The sequence below is a fragment of the Podarcis filfolensis genome (genome assembly GCF_964270895.1).
Source record: "Podarcis filfolensis genome assembly, chromosome: 7".
Taxonomy (NCBI): Eukaryota; Metazoa; Chordata; class Lepidosauria; order Squamata; family Lacertidae; genus Podarcis; species Podarcis filfolensis.
Genome location: NC_139603.1, coordinates 64,559,841 through 64,583,846, shown reverse-complemented (window position 1 = coordinate 64,583,846; position 24,006 = coordinate 64,559,841). Strand labels below are relative to the sequence as shown.

At 41.0% G+C, this 24,006-nt stretch overlaps 1 protein-coding gene across 2 annotated transcripts; it reads left to right on the top strand.

Annotated features, from left to right (window-relative positions):
* Nucleotides 1–204: 204 nt before the first annotated feature.
* On the top strand, nucleotides 205–22,873 carry NBN (nibrin). Of its 2 annotated transcripts, none has more exons than XM_083623280.1 (16): nucleotides 205–440; nucleotides 915–1,048; nucleotides 1,715–1,863; nucleotides 4,215–4,374; nucleotides 5,442–5,545; nucleotides 7,622–7,739; nucleotides 9,167–9,357; nucleotides 10,131–10,228; nucleotides 11,322–11,454; nucleotides 14,213–14,500; nucleotides 15,115–15,547; nucleotides 17,510–17,593; nucleotides 18,174–18,333; nucleotides 19,227–19,336; nucleotides 19,799–19,848; nucleotides 21,099–22,873. In XM_083623280.1, the coding sequence occupies exons 1-16, from the start codon at nucleotides 404–406 to the stop codon at nucleotides 21,124–21,126; spliced, it is 2,277 nt and encodes a 758-aa protein (XP_083479406.1). In that variant the 5' UTR covers nucleotides 205–403; the 3' UTR covers nucleotides 21,127–22,873. The 2 variants fall into 2 exon arrangements, with proteins under 2 accessions (XP_083479406.1, XP_083479405.1); XM_083623279.1 differs by having other exon boundaries at nucleotides 259–440; nucleotides 18,174–18,329; nucleotides 19,223–19,336.
* Nucleotides 22,874–24,006: the final 1,133 nt, after the last annotated feature.

The window sequence follows — 24,006 nt, the reverse complement described above, 5'->3', positions numbered from 1 at the left end:
GTAATATTTCAGATTGAGACACAGGTCTGGTTTCAACATTCCGGGAAAACGAAGGGAATCGGGAAACCGCGTCTCAACTATTTTCCTACTTCTGCTCCCTTAAGAACTAGCCTACTACTAAACTTGCTTTAAAAAAAAAAATAGAGAAAAGGTCACGCATGCGCTCAATTGTCGGAGGGCTTCCCTCCGCTCTCTGTAGGAGGTGCTGTTCTGTTAGTCTGGACTCTCGCGATGTCGTCGCTGTGCCAGCCTCCTCGAAAGGCGCATGCGCGGTGTGGAGAGAAGATGCGTCGCGTCGGGCAGCTGCTCTGAGGCGGAGAAGAGGGGCTGGGGAAGCTGGTGAGGATACAAAGGCGAGGCGAGACGGGCCGGGGAACCACCGGCCGCTTCCTTCCGGCTCAGGATGTGGAAGCTGAGCCCAGCTGACGAGTCCGGGCCAGGTGAGGAGCGGAGCCTGAGGGGGAGGGGGCGTGTCCCGGGCAACTGGTCTCACTCCGCTTTGACGCCTGTTGGTTCTACCGTCTTCCGGCTTCTGCGTGTTGATTGGTTGGTTCAGCCTGTCCTGGCTCGCCGCGTTTGGGCGGATTGGAAAAGCGGCAGTTCGCCAATTAGCCGATGTTAACTTTGGAAAACTGGGGTGGGGTGGGGAGAGTCGGGCTTCGCATTGAGAGCAGGTGTGGGGAACTATTGCTGAAGCACGACTCCCATCAGCCCCAGCAAGCATCGCCAAGAGCAAGGAATGATGGGAGTTGTAGTCCAGCAAAATATGGGGGGGGGCGCAGATTTTCCACGTCCTTGGTGGAAGGGGTGGCTAAAGTCCTGTCTCCAACTCTCCATCCACATGAATAAAGATTAAAATCGGCGTTATACCATCAGAGGTTAATTAAAATTTGGTTGTGTTTTTCCCATTTCAGGACAGTCATACCACCTTTTAGTTGGTGTCGAGTATGTTGTCGGACGTAGAAATTGTGCCATTTTAATTCAAGCGGATCAGTCCATCAGCCGAAGCCATGCAGTCCTTTCAGTTAGTCACCCTCAAGTGAACCTTGTAAGTACCAAATGTACAGCATTATGAATAGGGGAGTGGTTTGGGGTCAATCACACCCATCTTGCAATTTTTATCGTACTTTATGCAGTTATAGAGCATACAGCACTGCCTCAGTCAAGTCACAGATAAATTTCTTACTGCTCCCAGATTTTTAGACCTCATCTAACAAGATTATGTTTTGAATGTGTTTTACTCAATATGTTTACCAAATGAAAAATGTGGCTACCAGATATAGGAGCCTTCATTAGCTTGGCATCCTCCTGGTATTTGGGGCTAAGACTCCTGTGCTGGCTGTCACTTAGGAGAACTATAGTCCAAAACACCTGTAGAGCACCAGGTTGAGGAAGGCTGAGATAGAGGGTTAATGCTAGAAACAAAAAACACAATGACCCAGTTTGCATATCACAATAAACTATAGATAATTGTTTGCCGTCAACCCCTCTGTCTGAGTGAAACATAGGGAAAACATTTGATCCCTTGCTTAGTATTACATCCAAATGAATAATTGTGTTTTCTTTTGCTTCAACAAACCACAATCAGTAAGCCAAGAGTAAATATTGCCTATAGATTGTTACACTCCCAACAAACCATGATGTGTGGTTTGGCTAAAATGAACTCAGTTGCTATTGTTGGTACCTGAAATGTTATTTTTATTTTTATTTTCAGAGTCGGTCTTCTACATTTCCTGTGTTAACTTTAAAAGACACTTCTAAATATGGTACCTTTGTTAATGAAGAAAAACTAGCAAATGGTACTACTAGAACTTTGAGGTCCGGTGACAGAGTCACTTTTGGAGTCTTTGGAAGCAAGTATAGGTAAGATCAATTTGTGCTCATCTTAAAATGTTCATGGCTATGCTTTTTTGAAAGTCATGGAATATGTCTGAGGGCTAATTAGAAATGGACAAAAATAGTCATTCTCAGCTGTGAATCTTACAAAGGGTGTGAGATCCCTTGCAAATGTCTCTACTCTTAGATCATGATACATTCCTGCCATAATCTTTGCTTCTGTAGCTCTGCCTCCCTCCACTGTCTGAAGGCCTCCTATTCCCTCAAATATTCCACCTTAGCTGTTCTGTACAGTTGGAACTGCCTCCTAGAACACTCCCATGGTGCCAACTCTTACTTCTTTCAAAATCCGCCTTTTCTATGAAACCTTTGCCACAGCCCCTTAGATGCTATGCTTCACTGTAGCTGAACCTGTAATTGAGCTTAAGTACATGCAACTGAGAGACGCGGGTGGTGCTTTGGGCTTGCTGATCAGAAGGTCGGTGGTTCGAATCCCCATGACAGGGTGAGCTCCTGTTGTTCGGTCCCAGCTCCTGCCCACCTAGCAGTTCGAAAGCATGTCAAAGTGCAAGTAGATAAATAGGTACCACTCCGGCGGGAAGGTAAACGGCATTTCCATGCGCTGCTCTGGTTTCACCAGAAGCGGCTTAGTCATGCTGGCCACATGACCCGAGAGCTGTCTGCGGACAAACGCCAGCTCCCTCGGCCTATAGAACGAGATGAGCGCCGCAACCCTAGAGTCATCCGCGACTGGACCTAACGGTCAGGGGTACCTTTACATGCAACTGAAACCACTATGTTACTTCCCATGTCAAATTTAGATTGATAAGCTCCTCAGGGCAGGGACTTCTCCCTGTAAATAATAATAATATAATAATAATAATAATAATAATAATAATAATAATAATAATAATAGTTTATTATTTGTACCCTGCCCATCTGGCTGGGTTTCCCCAGCCACTCTGGGCGGCTTCCATAGAAACCAAAAATACACTAAAATATCACACATTAAAAACTTCCCTGAACAGGGCTGCCTTAAGATGTCTTCTGAATGTCAGGTACTTATTTATCGCTTTGACATCTGATGGGAGGGCGTTCCACAGGGCGGGCGCCACTACCGAGAAGGCCCTCTGCCTGGTTCCCTGTAGCTTTGCTTCTCGCAATGAGGGAACCACCAGAAGGCCCTCAGCGCTGGACCTCAGCATCCGGGCAGAACGATGGGGGTGGAGACGCTTCTTCAGGTATACTGGGCCGAGGCCGTTTAGGGCTTTAAAGGTCAACACCAACACTTTGAATTGTGCTCGGAAACGTACTGGGAGCCAATGTAGGTCTTTCAAGACCGGTGTTATGTGGTCTCGGCGGCCGCCCCCAGTCACCAGTCTAGCTGCTGCATTCTGGATTAGTTGTAGTTTCCGAGTCACCTTCAAAGGTAGCCCCACGTAGAGCGCATTGCAGTAGTCCAAGCAGGAGATAACTAGAGCATGCACCACTCTGGCGAGACAGTCCACGGGCAGGTAGGGTCTCAGCCTGCGTACCAGGTGGAGTTGGTAGACAGCTGCCTTGGATACAGAATTGACCTGCGCCTCCATGGACAGCTGTGAGTCCAAAATGACTCCCAGGCTGCGCACCTGGTCCTTTAGGGGTACAGTTACCCTATTCAGGACCAGGGAGTCCTCCACACCAGCCCTGTCCCCCAAAAACAGTACTTCTGTCTTGTCAGGATTCAACTTCAATCCATTAGCCGCCATCCATCCCCCAACCGCCTCCAGGCACTCACACAGGACCTTCACCGCCTTCACTGGTTCTGATTTGAAAGAGAGGTAGAGCTGGGTATCATCTGCATATTGATGGACACCCAGTCCAAACCCCCTGATGATCTCTCCCAGCGGCTTCGTATAGATGTTAAAAAGCATGGGGGAGAGGACGGAACCCTGAGACACCCCACAAGTGAGGGCCCAGGGGTCTGAACACTCATCCCCCACCACCACTTTCTGAACATGGCCCAGGAGGAAGGAGCGAAACCACTGTATAACAGTGCCCCCAGCTCCCAGCCTCTCTAGACGGTCCAGAAGGATGTTATGGTCGATTGTATCAAAGGCCGCTGAGAGATCCAGCAGAACTAGGAAACAACTCTCACCTTTGTCCCTAGCTCGCCGGAGATCATCAACCAGCGCGACCAAGGCAGTTTCAGTCCCATGATGAGGCCTGAACCCCGATTGGAAGGGATCCAAATGGTCCGCATCGTCCAGGCGTGCCTGGAGTTGTTCAGCAACCACGCGCTCAATCACCTTGCCCAAAAATGGACCTCACACACAGTTGCTATTATTTAACTAAATGAAGTAATAATTTTGTGTGTTTCTTTTAACACTACTTTGCAGAATATTCTACGAGCCTTTGGTAGTGTGCTCTTCGTGCTTAGCTGTTTCACAGAAAAGTGCTTTAAGTAAAAATATTCTACAGCTGGGAGGCCATGCAGTGAATGAGTGGAAAGAAGGATGTACTCATCTTGTTATGGACTCAGTCAAACTTACAGTTAAGGTGAGTTGTGACTTTTCAAGTGCATCTGATATGCAAGCGTAATACTGATTTTTCTGAACTGTGCATTGCAGTAAAATATAGTCCTATATGCCGCAAACCGTTCTTTCGTATTCCCTTTCCTGTCAATTCACTTTAATATTTCATTGGAAAATTGAGACTTCCTGGCAGCAGGCACTGGAGTATTGTGACATTTTTTGTGAGGCATCTTTGTATATGAAAGATGCTTTAACAATGCAGTCATGCACATAATTACTTGGAAGTCCCAATATGTTCCATGGGGTTTACTCTTAGAGGTGTGTAGTGGATTACAAATAGCCATTATGGAGTCAAATAAGAGGGAGTGTATTTTTGGCATTCCAGAAGATCTGGAGCTGACACTGATGGCCATGCAATGAACAATTTAATAGAAAGATAATCACAATGAAGTTAGGATATAGGAGGGTGTGGATTTGGCATAAATCTTTGGATTTGAGTGCAGGAGTGAGAAGAGAAGTTGAATTGTAGAGAGTTAGCAAGAAAGCTTCTGTAAAGCATATGAGTAAAGGAGATGAGTGATTTAGAGGTACTTAGAAGTTGAGTGTAATTCAGGCTTCCTCAACCTCGGCCCTTCAGATGCTTTTTCAGACTACAGTTCCCATCATCCCTGACCACTGGTCCTGCTAGCTAGGGATCCTGGGAGTTGTAGGCCAAAAACATCTAAAGGACCGAGGTTGAGGAAGCCTGGTGTAATTTATGGAGCTCAGTTTGGTAGTGATGTGTTGGGGAGTGATGGGAAGGTAACTATCCTGACAGAGTTTGTTGTTATATGGGAAGCATTAAGGTGTGCTGCTGCTGGGAGTAATTGAGAAGGCAGTGAGAATGGTGTTCACAGACAATGGCAGCAAAAGGGTTGTAGTTTTCTGTTTTAGGAGGGTACCATTAACCAGAGGGTACCACTAACCAGTGGGTTGTGAGACTGGGGTGGAGAGATGTGAGTGAAAGGCTGGGAATGAGGACAGGCTAGAGAGAGCGTGTAGTGTTTTTGTACTATTGTAAATTATGGTAGTGATGATCTGCTTTATCTTTAGGCAATATGTGCCTTGATCTGTGGTCGACCGATTGTGAAGCCAGAGTATTTTGATGAATTAATCAAAGCAATTCAGGCGAAGCAGCAGTTACCAACACCTGAAAGGTAATAGGTTATAATACACGCCCTAGATTTAAAAAGGATTTGATAATTATAATTTGAACTATTATGTTCTACTATGTAGCACTTGGCTTTAAAAAGTCCTGGAGTATGCCCTGCTTAGATATAACCAGTGCTTTTTTCTGGGGGTACGCAGGGGTACGCATACCCCTAAACATTTTGTGAATCTAAGTTTGGCCTCATTGAGGGGCAGTATTCCAATACTGTATGAGTAGGAAAATGAGAGTACCCTTTAACATTTTTTTTAGAAAAAAAAGCACTGGATATAACCGTATTCAAGTCATGTATGCTCATGAATTGAATATGATGCATAACATACATGCTATAGTTATCTATGCCATAGTGTAATTTTATACGTCATCAGATTAAATCATATGTTTACACACATTCGAAATTATATGGAGCATTTATGTTCTTGAAGTATAGCAGAAACATTTCTGGCCCACTGTTGTCTACTGACTGGTAGCAATTCTTCATGCATCTGTACACGTCTTTAAGTAGAGAGTATCCAGAATAGACACTTTCACAACTTCTTAGACCCATGTAGAACTCCACAAGAAAGCTCCCATAACAAATAATAGCATAGACTTGTGTGGAACTCAATAAGGAAAAATATCTGTCTCCCAGCACCACCTTCTGTAATCTTCTAGTGGAGAAGTAGGGGATCATTGGCTTTCCACATGTTGCTGTACTCCAGGCATGGCCAAACCTGGCCCTCCAGCTGTTTTGGGACTACAACTCCCATCATCCCTAGCTAACAGATCAGTCATCAGGGATGATGGGAATTGTAGTCCCAAAACAGCTGGAGGGCCAAGTTTGGCCATGCCTGCTGTACTCCAACTCTCACCATGCTATTTCTGGTTATATGTGCAAATCATTTTGAAAGTGATTGTATTGTGCAAATCTTTTATATATGCCATTTTGAGAGCCTTTTGGTGGAATGCAAGTATTCTAATCAAATAAATAAAACACCACCCTGGGGTATCTGGAGCTGCTTAGGCAATTCCTATTTATTTGTCTAGGAAAGGAGGATTCTGTACTGGTTTGTAACTTCCCAATTCATGTCGATCCAGTGAAGACTTCCTCAGCTATGGTCTTTAACTATTTCCTCTTTCAGACTAGGTGAAACAAAGTCTTTCCACGGTGAGGAAGATTAAGTATAATTATATTTAATTGGCAAAGTGTTGTACTGCTGACTCGTTGCTATGAGCTCTTGGGGAAATGACAGGATATTTTTGGATGTTATGCGAGTTGATTCGTCTTCATTTTCACAGGTTGCTATAGAGATATCTTTGGTAATATCTTTTGAAGTGGTGCAAATACTCTTGGGAATATGAACATTAACAAAACATTGCTTTAAAAATAAATTATGTAGTTAATAATTGCTTTGGTAAAATATATCTCAGTTCACAATCTGAGATCAGGTTCATGTTAAATTATTTCTGCTGATGAATAAAATGAACAGTTTTGTGATGCTTTGAACTTCAATTAAAACTAAAATTTATATTGCCTCTAGAGAGGACCTACCGTCCATATAAACTGTATGGAACAGCTTTTATTTTTTTATGTAATTTGAATTCACAACTTTTATTTAAACCTTTGAACTTTTTTTGCAGACAGGTTATACACAGTGGGCATGTCATAAAAACGTGCCTGTGGAGTTTTCAGATTTTTGTTAATCAAATAGATAATCAAATAGGTAATCAAATATTAGGGTGCATGGTTGTGGTCTTTGTCTTTGTCCAAGACTGACTTCAAGATTGCGTTCAGCGGGGGAGTGGGGGGCTGGATAGAGAAAAAATGAACATGTGTTCAGTGATGCCTGGGCTCTAGGACTACATGCTACATGGGTGCAGAAGACCTTTATTGTTGAGCCTGTGTGCAAATGGATAATGCCTCAAGATTACTGTGTGCAACACTGCATACAACATAGTAAACCAGCTAGATGTTGGATAGAAAAACAGATGTACTCAAACTAGGTAAGCAATGTAGAAATGAATGACAGTTAATAGTAGTGTAAAATGTAAGCTACATTTTTACAATCATTTCTTCCATTCACAGTTTTTACCCTCCTATTGATGAGCTGAGTGTTAAGAATAACAAATTAGATCTGGCAACCTCTCCCCTAAGAAGAACAATATTCAAAGGAAAAACGTTTGTGTTTCTAACTGCTAAGCAGGTAACTGGCACTGTTCAAAGCTTGACAAAAGTAATTTAAAATACTTTGATCTGCAGAGATTATGTTAATAGCACAGGTTTTGTGTACTCATTAGCCCTCCTTAAATGTTGTACAATAATGCAATAATGAGAAGAAGGTTTGCACTGCTTGGCCTACTGATGGCCTTCTCAGTATTGGCTGTGGAACACTCTCCCTTCAGATGTCAAGGAAATAAACAACTCTTTGACTTTTAGAAGACACCTGAAGGCAGGTTTTAATGTTTGATGTTTTAGTATGTTCTGATATATGCTGTGAGCTGCCCAGAGTGGCTGGGGAAACCCAGCCAGATGGGTGGGGTATATATAATAAAATTATTATTATTATTCATGTCATCCATGGACATCAAGTGTGTGAATGCACACAGGGATCCCCATTCACATGGATTACATATGCATGTCCAGCTACTCTTTCATAGGTGCCTTTTTGCAGGTGTCCCCGCTCAGTGTGCAGATGTTGAGATTGGGTCCCTGGGGGTTGTGATGTAGCGATTGGAGCCACTGATGTGTCCATACTTCTTCTTATAAAAACCTGAGCCCCTACTATTTATTTGTCATTTTTTCTTCCACTCAAGTGCCTCAAAGCAACTTGAGCAGTGAAAAATAGAAGTAACAAAGACATTTAAATTAGATTATTTGATATATGAACATTTGTAACCCAAGTTAAGGGCTTTTGTACTCATTGGAGCTCAGAACTTGTCTTTTCAGTCAATTTTCTACTTGTCTTTATTCAGAGTCATCTGTTGAGCTGCATTCATGTTAACAAAAGGCACATTGAACATACAGGTTTTAAAAGTGAGCAGAGAACTGGCTGAAAGACCACCAAGGGCTTGTTCTCTGATTGGAAGAAGGTCTTGGGCTTGCCCACTTCCTCCCATGTCTCCCCCCATTGCATTGCATGCACCCACATGCATTACTGTGTGTACAATGTAGTGTCCAAAGTGGGTACTCTGGCATTTTTTAGAATGCAGAACCTGCCTGACTCTTTCCTATCTTGCTAAAGGAACTCAAGTTGTATGAAATAAATCAGGGATGGGGAACCTGTCACTCTCCAGATGTTGCTGAACTATATTTCCATCAACCCCAGCTAGCAATAGCCAGCAGCATTTGTAGTCCAGCGACATTTGGCGGATGACAGGTTCCATATTGCAGTTGATAGTCTTTGTAGACAAGGTAATATGATAAAATGGTAATAAAGAAGAAACCTTTGAAATAGCAATAAACACACCTGTAACATTCTCTGTATATACCATTGCATTTATTGTCACTTGTAGAGTCCTCATATTGGTTACATTACTTCTTAAGTTATGAAATGGTATGCTTATTATAGAAATGTGTCATATTAATGTGAGCTCTGTTCTTTGAACCTTTGGGCTTTGTATTTAATTTTAGTTTGCAAAACTGAGTGCAGCAATTAAACTTGGAGGAGGAGAAGCGAAACTGATAACGGAGGAAGCAGAGATTGTTTCTTCTTTGGTAGCACCTGATATTTGTGTCATTGAAGTAGGGTTGACAAACTCTCAAGGATCCATTTCTGACTTGGACAGGAAATGGATGGATAGAATCACAGCTGTGTTCCAAAGGTAGGATTGCTGAAATATTAGTAATTGAGTACTGAGGTTGTTTTTTTGTTGTTGGAGGGGCTTTAAAACCATAACGGATACAAATAGGGTCTGTAGAATATGTGTGCATATCTAATGTTAAAGTAAGTCCATAGATTTCTATCACATGCAAGAAACGATTGTAGCTGAATTAGAATTAAAAAAAAGCTCAACAACTTTGGTTGGCCCTTTGGTTGGCCCCCACGGCCCTTCACTTCATCAAATCTGGCCCTCTTTGAAAAAAGTTTGGACACCAATGGACGGTGGTCCTCCAGATGATGCGAATTACAGCTCCTATTACCACTAGCGCTTATGCTGGGGTTTGATGGCAAACTGGGTTCAGTCACCCTGAGATGCTTCAATAAAATGCAGTATATACATAGTGATTATAAATTAACAACATCTGGAGTGTCTTCCAGACTTGTTATACATGTGCAGTCTGAATATGAATGAATGTAGGCAGGAAACTGCAGGTTAATAGAATTAAATGTTTCACTGACAATTTCCCTTGGGCCATTTTATTTATTTAAAATATGGGGAGATAGCTCACCCTTCATTATAACCCAGCCAGAGTCTTGTTACAATGCCATTTATTTTTTAAACAAACACTGATATCCATCCCTTGCCAATTCACAGGTTGCGTCCTGCATGATAGTCTGTTCCTTTGCTGTAATGTTTTAGCATTATTTTCCAAGGATGTTATTTGGTGAATGACTTCCAGTTGTTTTTCTGACAGTGTGTTTTATTTCTAATAGGAAGCAATGGAGGACAATAGCTGAGGCAGAAATTGGTCTAGCAGTTATTTTTTCATCCACAAAAACATACTGTAATCCTCAAACTCCACTAGATGCAGGTAATTTTTAAAATCTATTTTTAAAAATCTGTTCAGCATTTTTTACTTTTAAGGAACTGAATTCAGCAGACAGCTTGAAAGAGGGAGCATATTATTTAAGAGTGCTTTGTTTTAGGACTACAGATAGCCTTATGTTACTGATGACCCTACATTTTTTTGCTTGCAGATTTAACAGATTTTAGATAGCTTTCAATTGGAAAAGTAAAAAGCACCAGTTTTAGTATCCAGTTTTGACAGCAAATAAGCTGAATCTCACTTTCATTCACTTCCATTTTTTTCTGCAGCATAACTCTGTAACTTCTTTTTCTAATTAATTTGCTTATATGGGAGAGGCCAGAGACTTGCTCCCAATTCATTAGGTATGGTTGAGCACTGGATAGTATTAGTTCTGGATTAGCCCTTAGTTTTAGGATGCTCAGACGCCTCATGCAATAGAATTTTAAGTAAGAGGATATACTAGATTTTAGGTTTTGGTATTAAATAGTCAGGTCAAGTTTTTAAATTATATGACTTGTTTAATGTCTTCAGTTTGAACTTTTTTTTTGGCATGGGATTTGATGAAAATATAACTTGATGCTGAATGTGTTCATGGTGATCTTAATGACAATATGCTTGTATTTTTTTTTTAGCAACAATAAAAAACCAGAACCTGCATAGCAAACCAAAGGTTTTTAAGTTGCGTTGTAAAAATACTAGTACGGTGGAACCTCAGTTGTTGAACGTAATCCATTCTGGAAGACCATTCATTGTCTGAAATGATCGACAACTGATGTGCAATGGGCGGTTGGAGAATTCAATTGAAAAAAATGAGAAATGCGCCTCGGAAGCTGTTTGACTTCTGAGGCATGTTTGAAAACAGAAGCAGTTACTTCTGGGTTTTTGGCGTTCAGGTTCCGAAATGTTCGGCTTCCGGGGCACTCGAAAACCGAGGTTCCACTGTATCGAAGAAGCAAGATGGGGAGATAAATGGACACTTCTTAATAGGAAGAGTTGCACAAAAATATATTTTTGAATAATATTTGTCTGAAATGGCATGATTTATATAGTTTTAAAATGTTAATATTTATTCTTCTTTGCTGCTTTTAAACTGCAGGTGTAAAACCCACATCAGCACCACTTGTTACAGGACCAAACCTTTCTCAAAGTGAAGTAGTAGATGAAACAGTAATGCCCACCATTGCAGCATACGTAGCTGACACAGAAATGGACCGACTGATGGACACATGGTAATGTACCAGCAGGAGCTCTTTTGATCTGCTATTTCTAAATATGGCTTCATGGTCAAGCCACACTTAGTCTGACTGTGATGCCTTTATTTTCACATGAAAATTTTCATCATGTGCCAAAAACTGCATGGGTAGATTCTTGAGTTTCTAATCTTCTGAAGTTACAAAAGATAGGGACTCCTAGTTTATGGAGAGTAACTTTCAGTACTGCATCTGTCTTGTCTTTTGTAAAATAATAAAAAAAAAGCCTGGTGGGTTTTTAAGGCAGGAAAAAAAATGCAACATTTCATGTAAACACACTTCAGTCATTTTATTTGTATACTGCTTTTCTGTGTACATGCACTCAAGAAACCAGTGTTATTTATTTCATTCATATTCCACCTTCTTCCAAACAGTTCAGAGGAGTGTAGCCCACACTCTAGCCACTGTCCAAGGCCAGCCCAGGGTCTTGTCCAGTCAAGTGTTAGTGGAACCCTTGACATATAACTTCAGGGTATATTATGTACACACAATTGGGAAATAGAGCAAGACTATCACTAGCCACATGGTGCAAAATGTGGTATGTTTATTACACATTAAATGTGGGGGAGGGGAGAATTGCAGATGGTGGGAAAATCAGAACCAAGGGTAGCTATTACTCGGCACTACAGAATTAAAACAATCCTACATGTTTGCTCAGAAATGCATTCTGTTGTGTTTACTTGCTGCTACATAAATACAGTGGTATCTCGGTTCTTGAACGTAATCAGTTCCGGAAGACCATTCGAGTTCCAAAATGTTCGAAAACCGAGGCGAAAGGGCTGTTGGCAAATTCAATTGAGAAAATTGAAAAATACACAGCGGAAGCCGTTTGACTTCTGAGGTGTGTTCGAAAACAGAAGCTTTACTTCTGGGCTTTTGGCGTTTGGGTTCCAAAATGTTTGTCAACAGAGACGTTCGAGAACCAAGGTACCACTGTATGCATATTTAGTGATTGTGGCGTGTATCTGCTGAAATCCTTGACATCAGTGAGAATGCATGCTAAAATAATATTAACAGTATAATCTTATGCATGTTTACTCAGAAGTCACATTTAGGGCTGCATTTTAGATTTAGAATATTTAGGCTGCATTCCTACATACACTTGTCTAGGAGTAACCTCTATTGAACTCAATGAGGCTTCACTCTGAGTAAGCATTTATAGCATTGCACTATAAATCCAGGAAGATTTACAAGTGATATGGAAGCTGCTTTGGTGACAGAACTGTTTGCATCTTCCAAACAATGAACAAAGGAATGTTTTTGATGACTGAAGAGTGGCATTTTAGGATTTTATTTCTGCTCTTAAAAAAAAGTCAGCCAAAGTCGCAACAAACTTACAGGAGGCATCTTGATAGGGATCAACATGCAGAGGCAGTGTTGAACTCTGTGTAGTCTGCTGTAGCTTTGGAATCTTGCCTCTGCACCATTTAGGAACTAATGGCTTGCTGATCAGAAGGTGGAATTTGCTGATGCATTTGAGCCCTGATACCTCTCTCTTACCTCCCAAAATTAAGCAGGGTGTTCTGTACAGACTGTTATTGGGGAGGTCCTCAGGTGCTCAAGCTGCAGTCCTAATTCCACTTACCGGGGAGCGCTGCTGTGTTGACATGGTTGGGACCGCAGCTTTAGTCACAGTGATAGTAGCATTTCATAGACCACATAGGATTTACTGAGTTCCAGTTATTATTGACACAGTCAGCTGTTTTCAAAAAAGAAGAGTCATTTTTGAAGCTGCTGCTGGAGGGGAGCATAGGAAGCTCGAGAGAGGAGAAAGGTGGGCAGAGGGACAGGTGGAGAAAAGCAAGAAAGTGCAAATAGGATAGAAAGGAATCAATCAATCAATCAGAAGGAAAGCAAACTAGTTGGTATGTACCAGATGGAAGAAAAAAATAGTGTCTGGAAGCATTACTAGAGTGTGTGCAGGTGTGTGCTGCTGCGCTTTTGAATTTTTTCCAGCAATCCCTACTGATACTGGTAGGTAACATCTACTTTGCAAAGGAGCAGATTTTTCTTCCTCAGGCCCTGCCCTTCTCCTGCAGTTTTGCCTTGCCACTGCGATTTCGGTGGGCAAGTTGAGGAAGAGGGTGGACGAAAGCAAGCAAACAATGGAAAGGGGAGAAATGGTTTTCCTTTTCCTTTCACTTGCTAAGTGTGTAACCCACCCAGGATTAGCAGAGCAAAGTCATAGACATGCAGCACCAGTGGCCATGCCCTTTGTTTGCAAGCATACTTAATAGTGCTTTGTACCCAAGTCCCTTTAAGGAACTAACAAAGATGCATGCATGTAGGGGAGCTCAGCAGCTGCCATTCTAAAATGCAGTTACTACTATGCCTCCATTTCAGGGTACTGGTAGGGAGGTGGGTGGCCAAGTGAGGATGAGATTAATGAGGGGCCCATCTGAGCTCATGGACCCTCAGCCAATGCCTGATTATATCAATCGCTGCCATCACGCCTGTTACTACACCTATAGCAGATGATGATAGAGAAATTTCAAATTCCTCGTAGCTGGCAAAAAGAGAAAGAAAAGAAATTCATTTGCTTCAATCTAGCAAGAAATTCTCATCTTTAGGTGCAACCCATGCATGGACCTTACAGATACCTCACATTTCTAGGGATCAGCAGAATAACCAGAAATTTGAGAAACGGATTATAGATCATGTAATGTATGGTACAGGCTTTGGTCATTGACTTAGTATTTCCTGCTCTGACCTATTACTTTTCTCCTTGTTTACACAGCATGGAAGTGTCAGGAGAGAACAGAAAGAGAGCAACAACTCCTATCAAGGAACAAAGGAAAAAAACTTACCCACTGGATACAACTACTGTTAATGAGACTCCAGCAGGAACTGGCACTGTGAATGTTGGGGCTACATTACCCAGGTTGAATGCAAGGCCCGAGACTAACCAGAGTAGCCTTTCGCCCTCTCCCTCTAAAATGTCAGGGAATAGGAGAAACAAAGAGGGCGATTCACAGCAACAATTGAATTCAATTAAAAACTACTTCCAGACAGTTAACAAAAAAAGGTATGTTCACATAAATCTCTTGCAGTCAGGCTAGTTCTAATATTTATTCCCTAATTTTTGGTCTTTACTTAGCTTTCAAAGATCTCAGATGTTTCAGTTCCATAGTTAACTGAAAATATGTGAAATCCTCACAAAGAATGCATATTGATAACATGCTGGCTCCAAGAAGCTGCCTGAATAATGCTAATCAGTGCTACATTTTAATTAAATAAGTTTGCTTATGAGTAAGCTACCTTTTGCTGATTGCTCCTAAGGATGCCATCACGATGAATCCCATTTGAAATTAGTGACACTACAGTGCACAGTTAAATGCTTGCTATAATTATTACAAGTGCCATCTGAGTTGTACTTGATTGGATTCAGTCTGTCTAGGTTCATAGCTATTCATCATAAAGATGAGTAGTGAACAAGTGTGTGTTTGTGATCTTTCTGTGTATATCCATTTGTGATGTTCTGCTTGTGCAAATAGGAACTAAGTGTCCCTTTCCTCCCTCCTTTGCACCAGCAACATTTGCTCTAGAGGGTTGGGAGACCAATCATGTTCACTGGCACGATGTTAGGTTCTCCCTCAATCTGAAGAGAAAGTCTAAAATGCTTTTTTTTTTCTATTCAAGGGAAAGGGATGAGGTTGAAGAAACATCACAGTCTAAATATGCAAAGATAGAGAAGTCATCACTGGCTTCTAGTCATACTCAGCCTGTAACTTCTTGGCTGTGGGAAAGCAAGGCAGGAGGATCTCAAAAAGGGTCATGTACCTTGGACCAGAACACAGTCAAGTCCTGTATAGGTGGAAGTAGAAAGTCTATTGCGGAGACTAGCCAGTTAGAAAATAATAATAATGAAAGCATTGTTGCATCAAAAAAGAGAAAAGAATTGGAAGACTCAATAGAAGACGAAGCATCGTTAGAACTTGTCTTTGCAAGCCAAGAACTGGATTGGGAAGACGATATAGGAAATCATGGTGAAGGCAGTACTCAAGGTGCAAAGAAGAAAAGGAAATTGGAAATGAAAGAAGAGAATTCAGATATGGAGACTGGGAGACTTCAGGTAGTGACATTTTTTTTCTGTCTCATACACACACACACACACACACACACACACACACACACACACACAGAGATGCAATAAACCTCAATTTTAGACTATTAGCATAAAGATAAAATTATTTTGAATTTGTATCAATAAAAGAAGGAAGAATATAAATGCTTTATATTATTTTACAGGAGGGATAACAAGGTGGGTATATATTGTACTCAGACTTCTGGAATTTTAGAGGGTGGGCTTCATAGAACTACTCTTCAGATCTGCCAAAGTGGGGGGACATTTAGAACAGGGCCAAGCCACTGATGGATTAAAAATATATTTGGTAAAGTGATTAGCTAAATATTCTGTAACATGGTAAAATATTTAAATCATTGATTTAGAGCATCGGGCAGTATCAGTAAATATCCCCTTCAGGTTGAGATTCCTTTTTGTTGCTTTCACCATTTTTTGTGTAGTTCTCATTTCTTCCTCCCCAGCCCCCAAATGTGTGCATTTCCATTCTAGCATACTCAGATTTCCCCATGTGCTTCACTTGAGGGGCAGCTTCATGTACTTCATGTTTTTGCACACGCTTTCTTGTCGTAAGGATGGAAGCCACTGGGCACAGAGTCATAGAATCATAGAGTTGGAAGAGACCACAAGGGCCATCGAGTCCAACCCCCTGCCAAGCAGGAAACACCATCAGAGCACTCCTGACATATGGTTGTCAAGCCTCTGCTTAAAGACCTCCAAAGAAGGAGACTCCACCACACTCCTTGGCAGCAAATTCCACTGTCGAACAGCTCTTACTGTCAGGAAGTTCTTCCTAATGTTTAGGTGGAATCTTCTTTCTTGTAGTTTGGATCCATTGCTCCGTGTCCGCTTCTCTGGAGCAGCAGAAAACAATCTTTCTCCCTCCTCTATGTGACATCCTTTTATATATTTGAAACTCCATGTGCTCATTGAACATGAAACAGATTTTGCGATGCAATGTGCCTGTTTCTGCTAGTGTTGGCATTTGGTATACTCACACTCACAGTGGAGAGAGAGGTTTGTTTTCCTTTAAAGCTTTTGTTTTCCTTTACAACTTCTACATGGAAGAACTGTGGTCGCCTAGTACACCTAAGGTTCACAAACAAAACTAGTCACAATCCACTGCACAATTAAAAGCATTTATGTCCCATTGAAACCACAGGTTTATGTATGTTGAAGTCTATATTGAATTATGCTGGAAATCACAAGTGTGGAGAATGCAGTTGCGTTCAAGTCCTGCTTGCAGGACCTCCCATAGGAATCTAGTTGATCACTGTGATAACTGGATGCTGGACTGCATGAGCCCCTGGCATGATCCAGCTGGGTTTTTCTTACATTACTATGTAAAATAGCTTTTATCCATTTTTTTTTAATGACCTCTCGTGAAAACCTACTTTTGTTGGGTCGGAATTGTTTTCCTGAATAACTTCACACTATTCTCCTAGAGATTTTTTGTGAGTATGTACTGACTCTTCTACATCCTTCTTTTATTGTGCTGCCACAGTAAATCAGCCACACTGCTCTGCACAACAGCAGTATTAAAGTTGCTCATTAATGAAAGTGATTATTTCTTCTTTTATACTTTAAAGCTGTGAAATTATTTCACTTTGAAAACCAAGAACTAGGTAACAAGTCAAGTTCTGTTTTTGCAAGCTGTGACCATAAATAAATTCTGCTGAATAGAAGGCTTCTTTAGCTTGGGAGAAACCAAGCTGAAGAACTCTTTCATTCAGAGTAATTTATTTCAGCTCTCTCGTGTGGGAGCTACCACACACTTTGACAGAAGAACCATTTGTTATTTCCTCTATTTGAGGAGTAGTCAGAAACAGACGAGTTCAGCATTTGCTAGCTAGAGTTCAAACAAGTAGCTTTCAGCCTACAGTTTTCAGCCTAATTCTACTGTAGTGGTATAGAGTATATGTTAGACACTTACCAATACCTTTTGTTAAACAGCAAGAAAAGAAGCAGTCGCTTCCAGTTTTAAACCAGAAACAAGAAAGAGAAGAATCACCAGGCTCTGCAAAGAATGACTCCAATGTAAGGAATATCTTCATGTTAATGTTTCGTGTATTTAATTTTTGCAATAAGTAATGTGGTAGGAAATGCATTCTTTTAAATTAAAAAGATACTCCAATATTACGGCTAGTGACATTTAGTTTTTTGAAAATATATCTAAAAAAATAGCATGTCTTTAAACTATTTTGTTAGCATTCTATTTGTTCGCTTTCCTCCCAATTATTAATTAAAACTATCAAACTTTCATTGTTTGCTAGAGAACTAGGAAATAGACCCATTTTCCTGTCCTACATTGTAGGAGGAACAGGCAAGTTTGTTGTCATGTAGAAAACGAGTGAAAGGTGTGAAGATAGTGAATGTATAAATTGATGCAGATATTTCATAGTTCATTAAATGGCTAAAGGGAGATTTTGGTTTTCCTTGAAGAAACTGATTTAGTTAGAAAAAGTTTGGAAATGTTTTCAAATACCATCTCAGAAAATAGATGACTAAGTACTGTACCTACAATCTTATGATGAAGAATAAATGTTTATTGTAATAAACAAGCTTGATTAGAATAACCTCAGTAATTCCTCTAATTCTTTCCCCCCTCCTAAATAAGAATCCTGATAGATGTGCGAATGACTCTAGCAATCTGCCCAGCAGGCTCCTGCTGACTGAATTTAGATCATTGGTTGTTAGTCAGCCAAGGAAAGATGGTCGTTGCTCTGCAAAAATAGATTATGGACATCTGAACAACTTTAAAAAGTTTAAAAAGGTTGGTACATGCTTTTAAACTCACAAGAGGGTATTAACTTAGAACATACAGAAAAGGTGTAAAAATACAGTCGTACCTCGGCTCCTGAATGCCTTGGGAATCGAATGTTCGGTTTTCGAACATATTTTTGGAAGTGGAATGTCCAACGCGGCTTCTGCTATTGTTTCCGGCAAGCCTGTGCAATCGGGAACCAATCGGAAGTCGCGCCTTCTTTTCCAAACTTTTTGGAAGTCAAATGGACTTCTGGAACGGATTCCGTTCGACTTTCGAAGTATGTCTGTATTAGCTAAATCTGACCATCTTCTGGTTTTGGTTGGTTGGGTGTGTCTTTTAATCTAGAGGTTTGCAGTACAGTGTTGGGGAATAGAGGACTGAATTAAATGTAGTCCTAAAAGCTATTGCAAGGGTATCTTGAAGCAGAATGCTTCTATGTTTAAATTATATTGCACTCTTTGGGAATGATCAGAAATTGGTATTGTAAAAGGACAAACTTAGAGCAGATCGGTCAGAATCCATTTGTAATGTTGTTAAGCTTGAATAGAAACATTAAGATATACACTTTTAAGTGGATAATTGTATTTATAACTGTATTATATCATTCCTGTAATGTATCTGAAACTTGCATAGTTTGTATAATGCCTCCTGCTCTACAGCCCAAACCTAGAATTAAAGAATATTACTCAACAACTGTATTTAATGTATTCTGAGTTTTCTTCAAACGATAGAATGCAATAATGACAAAGGGCACCCTTGTCTGCTTCTTTGCAGCTGAATTGAGTAAGTAGCTGTTTCGGATTCCATCTTTGCATAGTGAGACTTGTAAACGCATTGAAGCCCCAGTTTGAAACCTGAGTTAAATAGAGTTGAGATTAATACATCTTTCCATTTGACAGGTAGCTTATCCTGGAGCAGGACAACTTCCATACATTATTGGGGGATCGGATCTGATAGCTCATCATGCTAGAAAGAATTCTGAGATGGAAGAATGGTTGAGGCAAGAAATGGAGGTGAGGAGCATGAAGTAGTTAAAAGCAAATAACCTGCAACCTTGGCACTATCAGCACCATGCTCTAACCCAACTGAGCTATCACAGTCATTATCATGAGCTGTAGGTCAGTGTTTCATACACTGGCTTGGTGAGAGGCTGCATTGGAAGTGGAAGATCATGGAAAATTGGATGGAGACCACTTGCAAGTGGCCTCTTCCCACTTTCCCCACTCCCACTGCAGCCCCACTGTCCTCACATCCCTGGCCTTTTTGTAGGATCTTCAGAAGAGACCTTTTGGCACGGGCAGGCAGTATGCAGTGGGGCAGAGATGGAAGGGAATATCCCTTGTTTCCTTGAGCTCATGCAGTATTGGATATCACCCATTGTATTTATGTGTAAATGCCTGACTGCACCCAAATCATGCTGGTTCAGAGCAGTTCATATTTGGCAGAAGTTCTCAAAGAATCATTTATTTTTCTAGGAACAGAGTCGCCAAGCAAAAGAAGATTCGCTTGCAGATGACCTCTTCAGGTGAGGGTTCCCCCCTCCCCATAACAGACTCAAGGGTGGAATCTACACACATATAAAAACATTCTGAAAATGCTTTTTTAAAAAGTGTTTTAAAAAACACATTGAATTTTCCATAAGGCTCTCCATTGCCATCTAGTGTCACATTGTGCTGTATATTGCACTTAAAACGTTTTATTTGCAGCTATATAGCTGAGTCCAAGGACTCATTGTATGTTTGCTCAAACCGCATGTGACTGTCTGTTCTTCCCTCCAAACAAATAACAAACTATAGAATGGACATAGCTAGCTTTTAAATATATAAATAAATACACCAAATTAATACCTGGTTCTTCAGAGCAGACCAAAATCAGAATTAAGAAGCAAGGACAACGTTCTGCCTCATTTTTGCTTCTGGAAGGAAAACCCAAAGATGAGAATTTTTAATTAACATTTTTTTTATTGACAAATTTGATGAGTGACAATAATTTTTGCTGTCAGTTGCAAACTGCTCTTGCTGTTGGGTGATAATAGGCAGGAAGCCTCTGATCATATGGTGGAAACTTCTACACTCAGTCTATTGGAAATCTGAAGAAGCAGTGTGCGTGATAATGCATGGCTCACTGTGCAGCAATAGACTGCCCAGAAAGTATCGAAGTAAAGTAAAATGTTAATTCACCCTGGATTAGTCTGTTTCCTTTTATGTGTTCCTTTGCAAAGACCACTCAGCTTGGGGAATATGCCATATCATAAGTATTTGGAGACCCTTGGTTCAGGCAGTCCCAAATTCCTGCTGGGCATGTCGGCACCCTTTTTGGGTCTGAGACTTAATGGCAGAAGAAATGTCTCCGATACAATCTGCACATGTGCTCACATCACCATCAGAGACCCTGTTCTGTGTTCTGCCATCAGAGGTATGACATGTGGGCCTTTTCAGTCACTCTGATACCCACACTGGCCCCATGTGGCCTCAGCACTGCTTAATATTCAACACGCAATAAAGATACGACTGTTTCAGCAGTGGGTTGCATTGTTGCTAATGGATTTGAGATTCAACTGCTCCTTAATGGTTTTATTTATTTATGTTCCAGCTTCCTTCCAAGCTCAGGTTGTTGTGACTGCAACAACCCTATGAGGCAGGTTGGGCCAAGAAGCAATAACTGGTCTATGGTCACTCAGTCCGCTACATAGACATTTTGCAGGTCATGTGACTATGTTTTCAGTTTTACTGGATTTCAGAACCAGGCATTTATACATTGTTTTGTTCCATTCAGATATGATCCCCATGTAAAAAGAAGATAAGGTGTGCCTTGAATCAGACCTACAGCAGAAGAAAAGCTTGCCTGGCCCGCTGGCAATAAATTGCAACATCAGAGTCAATTTTACGCTGATCATACCTCCGGAAAACCTGCTTTTCATATTGAAGAAAGGATGCAAGACTTTGAACGGTTCTTCAAACATGCTACAGCTAGTGATGGATCCATCTGCCCACAGCGTGAAAGACTGGTCTAGGCCGACTTTGTAATGCTCAATACAAAGATAGCATTAAAATTCAAACTAGAGTAGAACTGAAGCCATTTAACCCCCCTCCTAGGTTTTGCTGCTCTGGCAGTGAATAAAAGAAGTATCTCTTCCATACCTGACACTACGGTGGCTTCATGCTTTAATGGCTATTGACTCATGTTAGCAACCCTTGGGAAATGACATTATTCAACAGTACTTCTGGCATCCAGCCTTAGCAGCATGCTAGATATTAGGAGACCTCCCTCACTTGTCCTGCCATAACTGCCCCTTTTGGAGCAGCAACAAAGACAAGTGTAGGGGACAGAAACATGGGAGGACACAGAAAGGTGGTTGAAGGAGCATTAGATATCATTGGGAAAGTTGCAGGAAGGCTCAAACCTTGTTGTACTACCAATAAAATCAAGACCAAATAGGCTCAGAACTGGATTTGAAAGGGCCCACGTTATTTTCAGAGTTTGAGAAGGAGGGTGCAGAGACTTACTAAGGGGAGTTTGCCCATCGATAGTTATAGCACACAAAGGCTTTGAAATTCTTTTTCAACTTGCATTCTCTATCCAAAATTTTGTTTTTATCAAAGCAAATAGGTTTCTTTTTTAAAAAAAACAACCACACATTTGTTTTAACCTATTTTTTGTATGGTATGATGACTATCAGAATTGTCAAATGGCAACACGGGATTTGTAACATGAGTATTGCTCACTTCTGTACCGTTTTGCATCTCTCAAACTGGCTTTGATCCTTTTAGTAAATTATTAGTCTCCGTATTGATGGGAAATCTTTTCTTTGCTTCTCAGAATTTTGATGCTTACAAAGACTTGTGCCTATTGCAGATAGGAATAAGAGCAGCTGTCTTCAAATTAGTTTATTTTGCCTAAGTGGTGTTACATCTGTTTGGTGCCTTACATGAGACAGGGTGCTATAGGCCCAAATCTGCCATACTTCTGTTAAATCAGAGGAAAGTAAAACGGATACTTCTCCTCAGATGTGTCCCATAAACTCCTTAGATTTAGAAAAGTTTAGTATCAGTTTGACCATCTCTAGCATATACCGCATGTTTGCTCCCATGCATGGCTTAGCCAAGCTGGTTGAAACAGGTAATGCCTTTTAAGAGTCTAAAGCAGGCATCTCTCCACCCAATGCTGTCCAGATGTTTTGGACTACTATACCTACCTGCCTCAGCCAGCATGGCCAATGGTCTGGAATGATGGAAGTTGAAGTCTGAAGCATCTAGCAGGCAGCAGGTTGGGGAAGGCTCTTCTAAAGAATGCTTATGAAGACTAAACATTTGCTCCATGCTTCCAGTCAGTCCATGAGTGCAGTCTAAGCAGTAAGCCTTTTCTGGGGATAATTTTTGTGCTTAAGTACCCATACAGAGCACTTTCCCTTGGATCGAAGGGTGGGGGCGGGGGGAGAGAAATCTATTTGGGTTGCAGCTGCTTGGTGATTTCCCTTAAGAATAACTCTTCCCAGAAACACAGGTAAGAATGCCTGGTAAATGCTAATAAAGTATTCTGTACACACATAATTGCTTGGTTTGCAGACTATATACCAACCCGTAGAAAAAGATATACGGCTGCTAATGATGTCAAATATTGATTAGTCAATTTCTTTCATAATCATGAACTTCGAGCCCCCCCTTCTGATTGGCAAGCCCTAGGGCTCTGTGGTTTAGACTGTGGTTTAGACCACAGTGCCACCTGCATCCGGGTAACTCTTAGCAGCACCCTTAAAGTGGCTACCAAGTTTTGTACAAGTAGATCAAGTCTGTAGCCATAGACACATTTGAAAAGAACTGGGTTTATCAATCTATATTTTCTAGCCTTAAAGTAATAACTGATAAGTTTCCCAGATCCTGTGCATGCAAATTTTTGTATGTAGTAAAATCTATTAAAAATAAATACAGTGGTACCTCTGGATACGAACGGCATCCGTTCTGTTACTTCCGGGTCGCTGCAGAGCGCAACCCGAAAACGCTCAACCTGAAGCAACTTCAACCTGAGGCATGACTGTAGATAAATTTCAACGTCTAGCCCTTGTTTTGGAGATAACCTGAAATACACACACAGTATAGGCACTGGCAATAACAATTATAGTTGCTAAGCACTGGAGTTCAATGTTTACCACCCCCTCCCTATTGCCTTTAGAAATATTACACCACCCCAATTTCTACCACACCCCTTGGCAGCCATTATCTTGCTTGCCACCATTGTACAAAACAAGGGAGATTAGTTTAATGAGTTGCATATTTTATTAGCACAGCATTCCTTGCAGGTGTGGCTAAATCACTTCCATTTGACCAACACTGAATTGTGGCCAGCACAGTGTGCAAGTTGCTAGCCTCAATAACCCAAGTGTAGAAAGGCTACATTTGCCAGTTTAAATGACTAAGCCATTTCCAAAATATTGTGGCAGCCAGCACATTTTAAACATTTGGAAAATAAATTATTAAAAGCAGATCTCAGCAACAGAAGTATATGACAGTCCTCTCTGCAACTGTGTACACTTCCTGTATGCTGGACTTGGTTCTTGCTAGCTCAAATGCTTACACATTTACCTACTCCATTTTAGTAAGTCCCCTCAAATTACTGAGTAAGTCCCTGTAATTGATTGGTGAAAGCAAAGTACTATTGTGTGTACTGACACATTAGAATTTTCCAC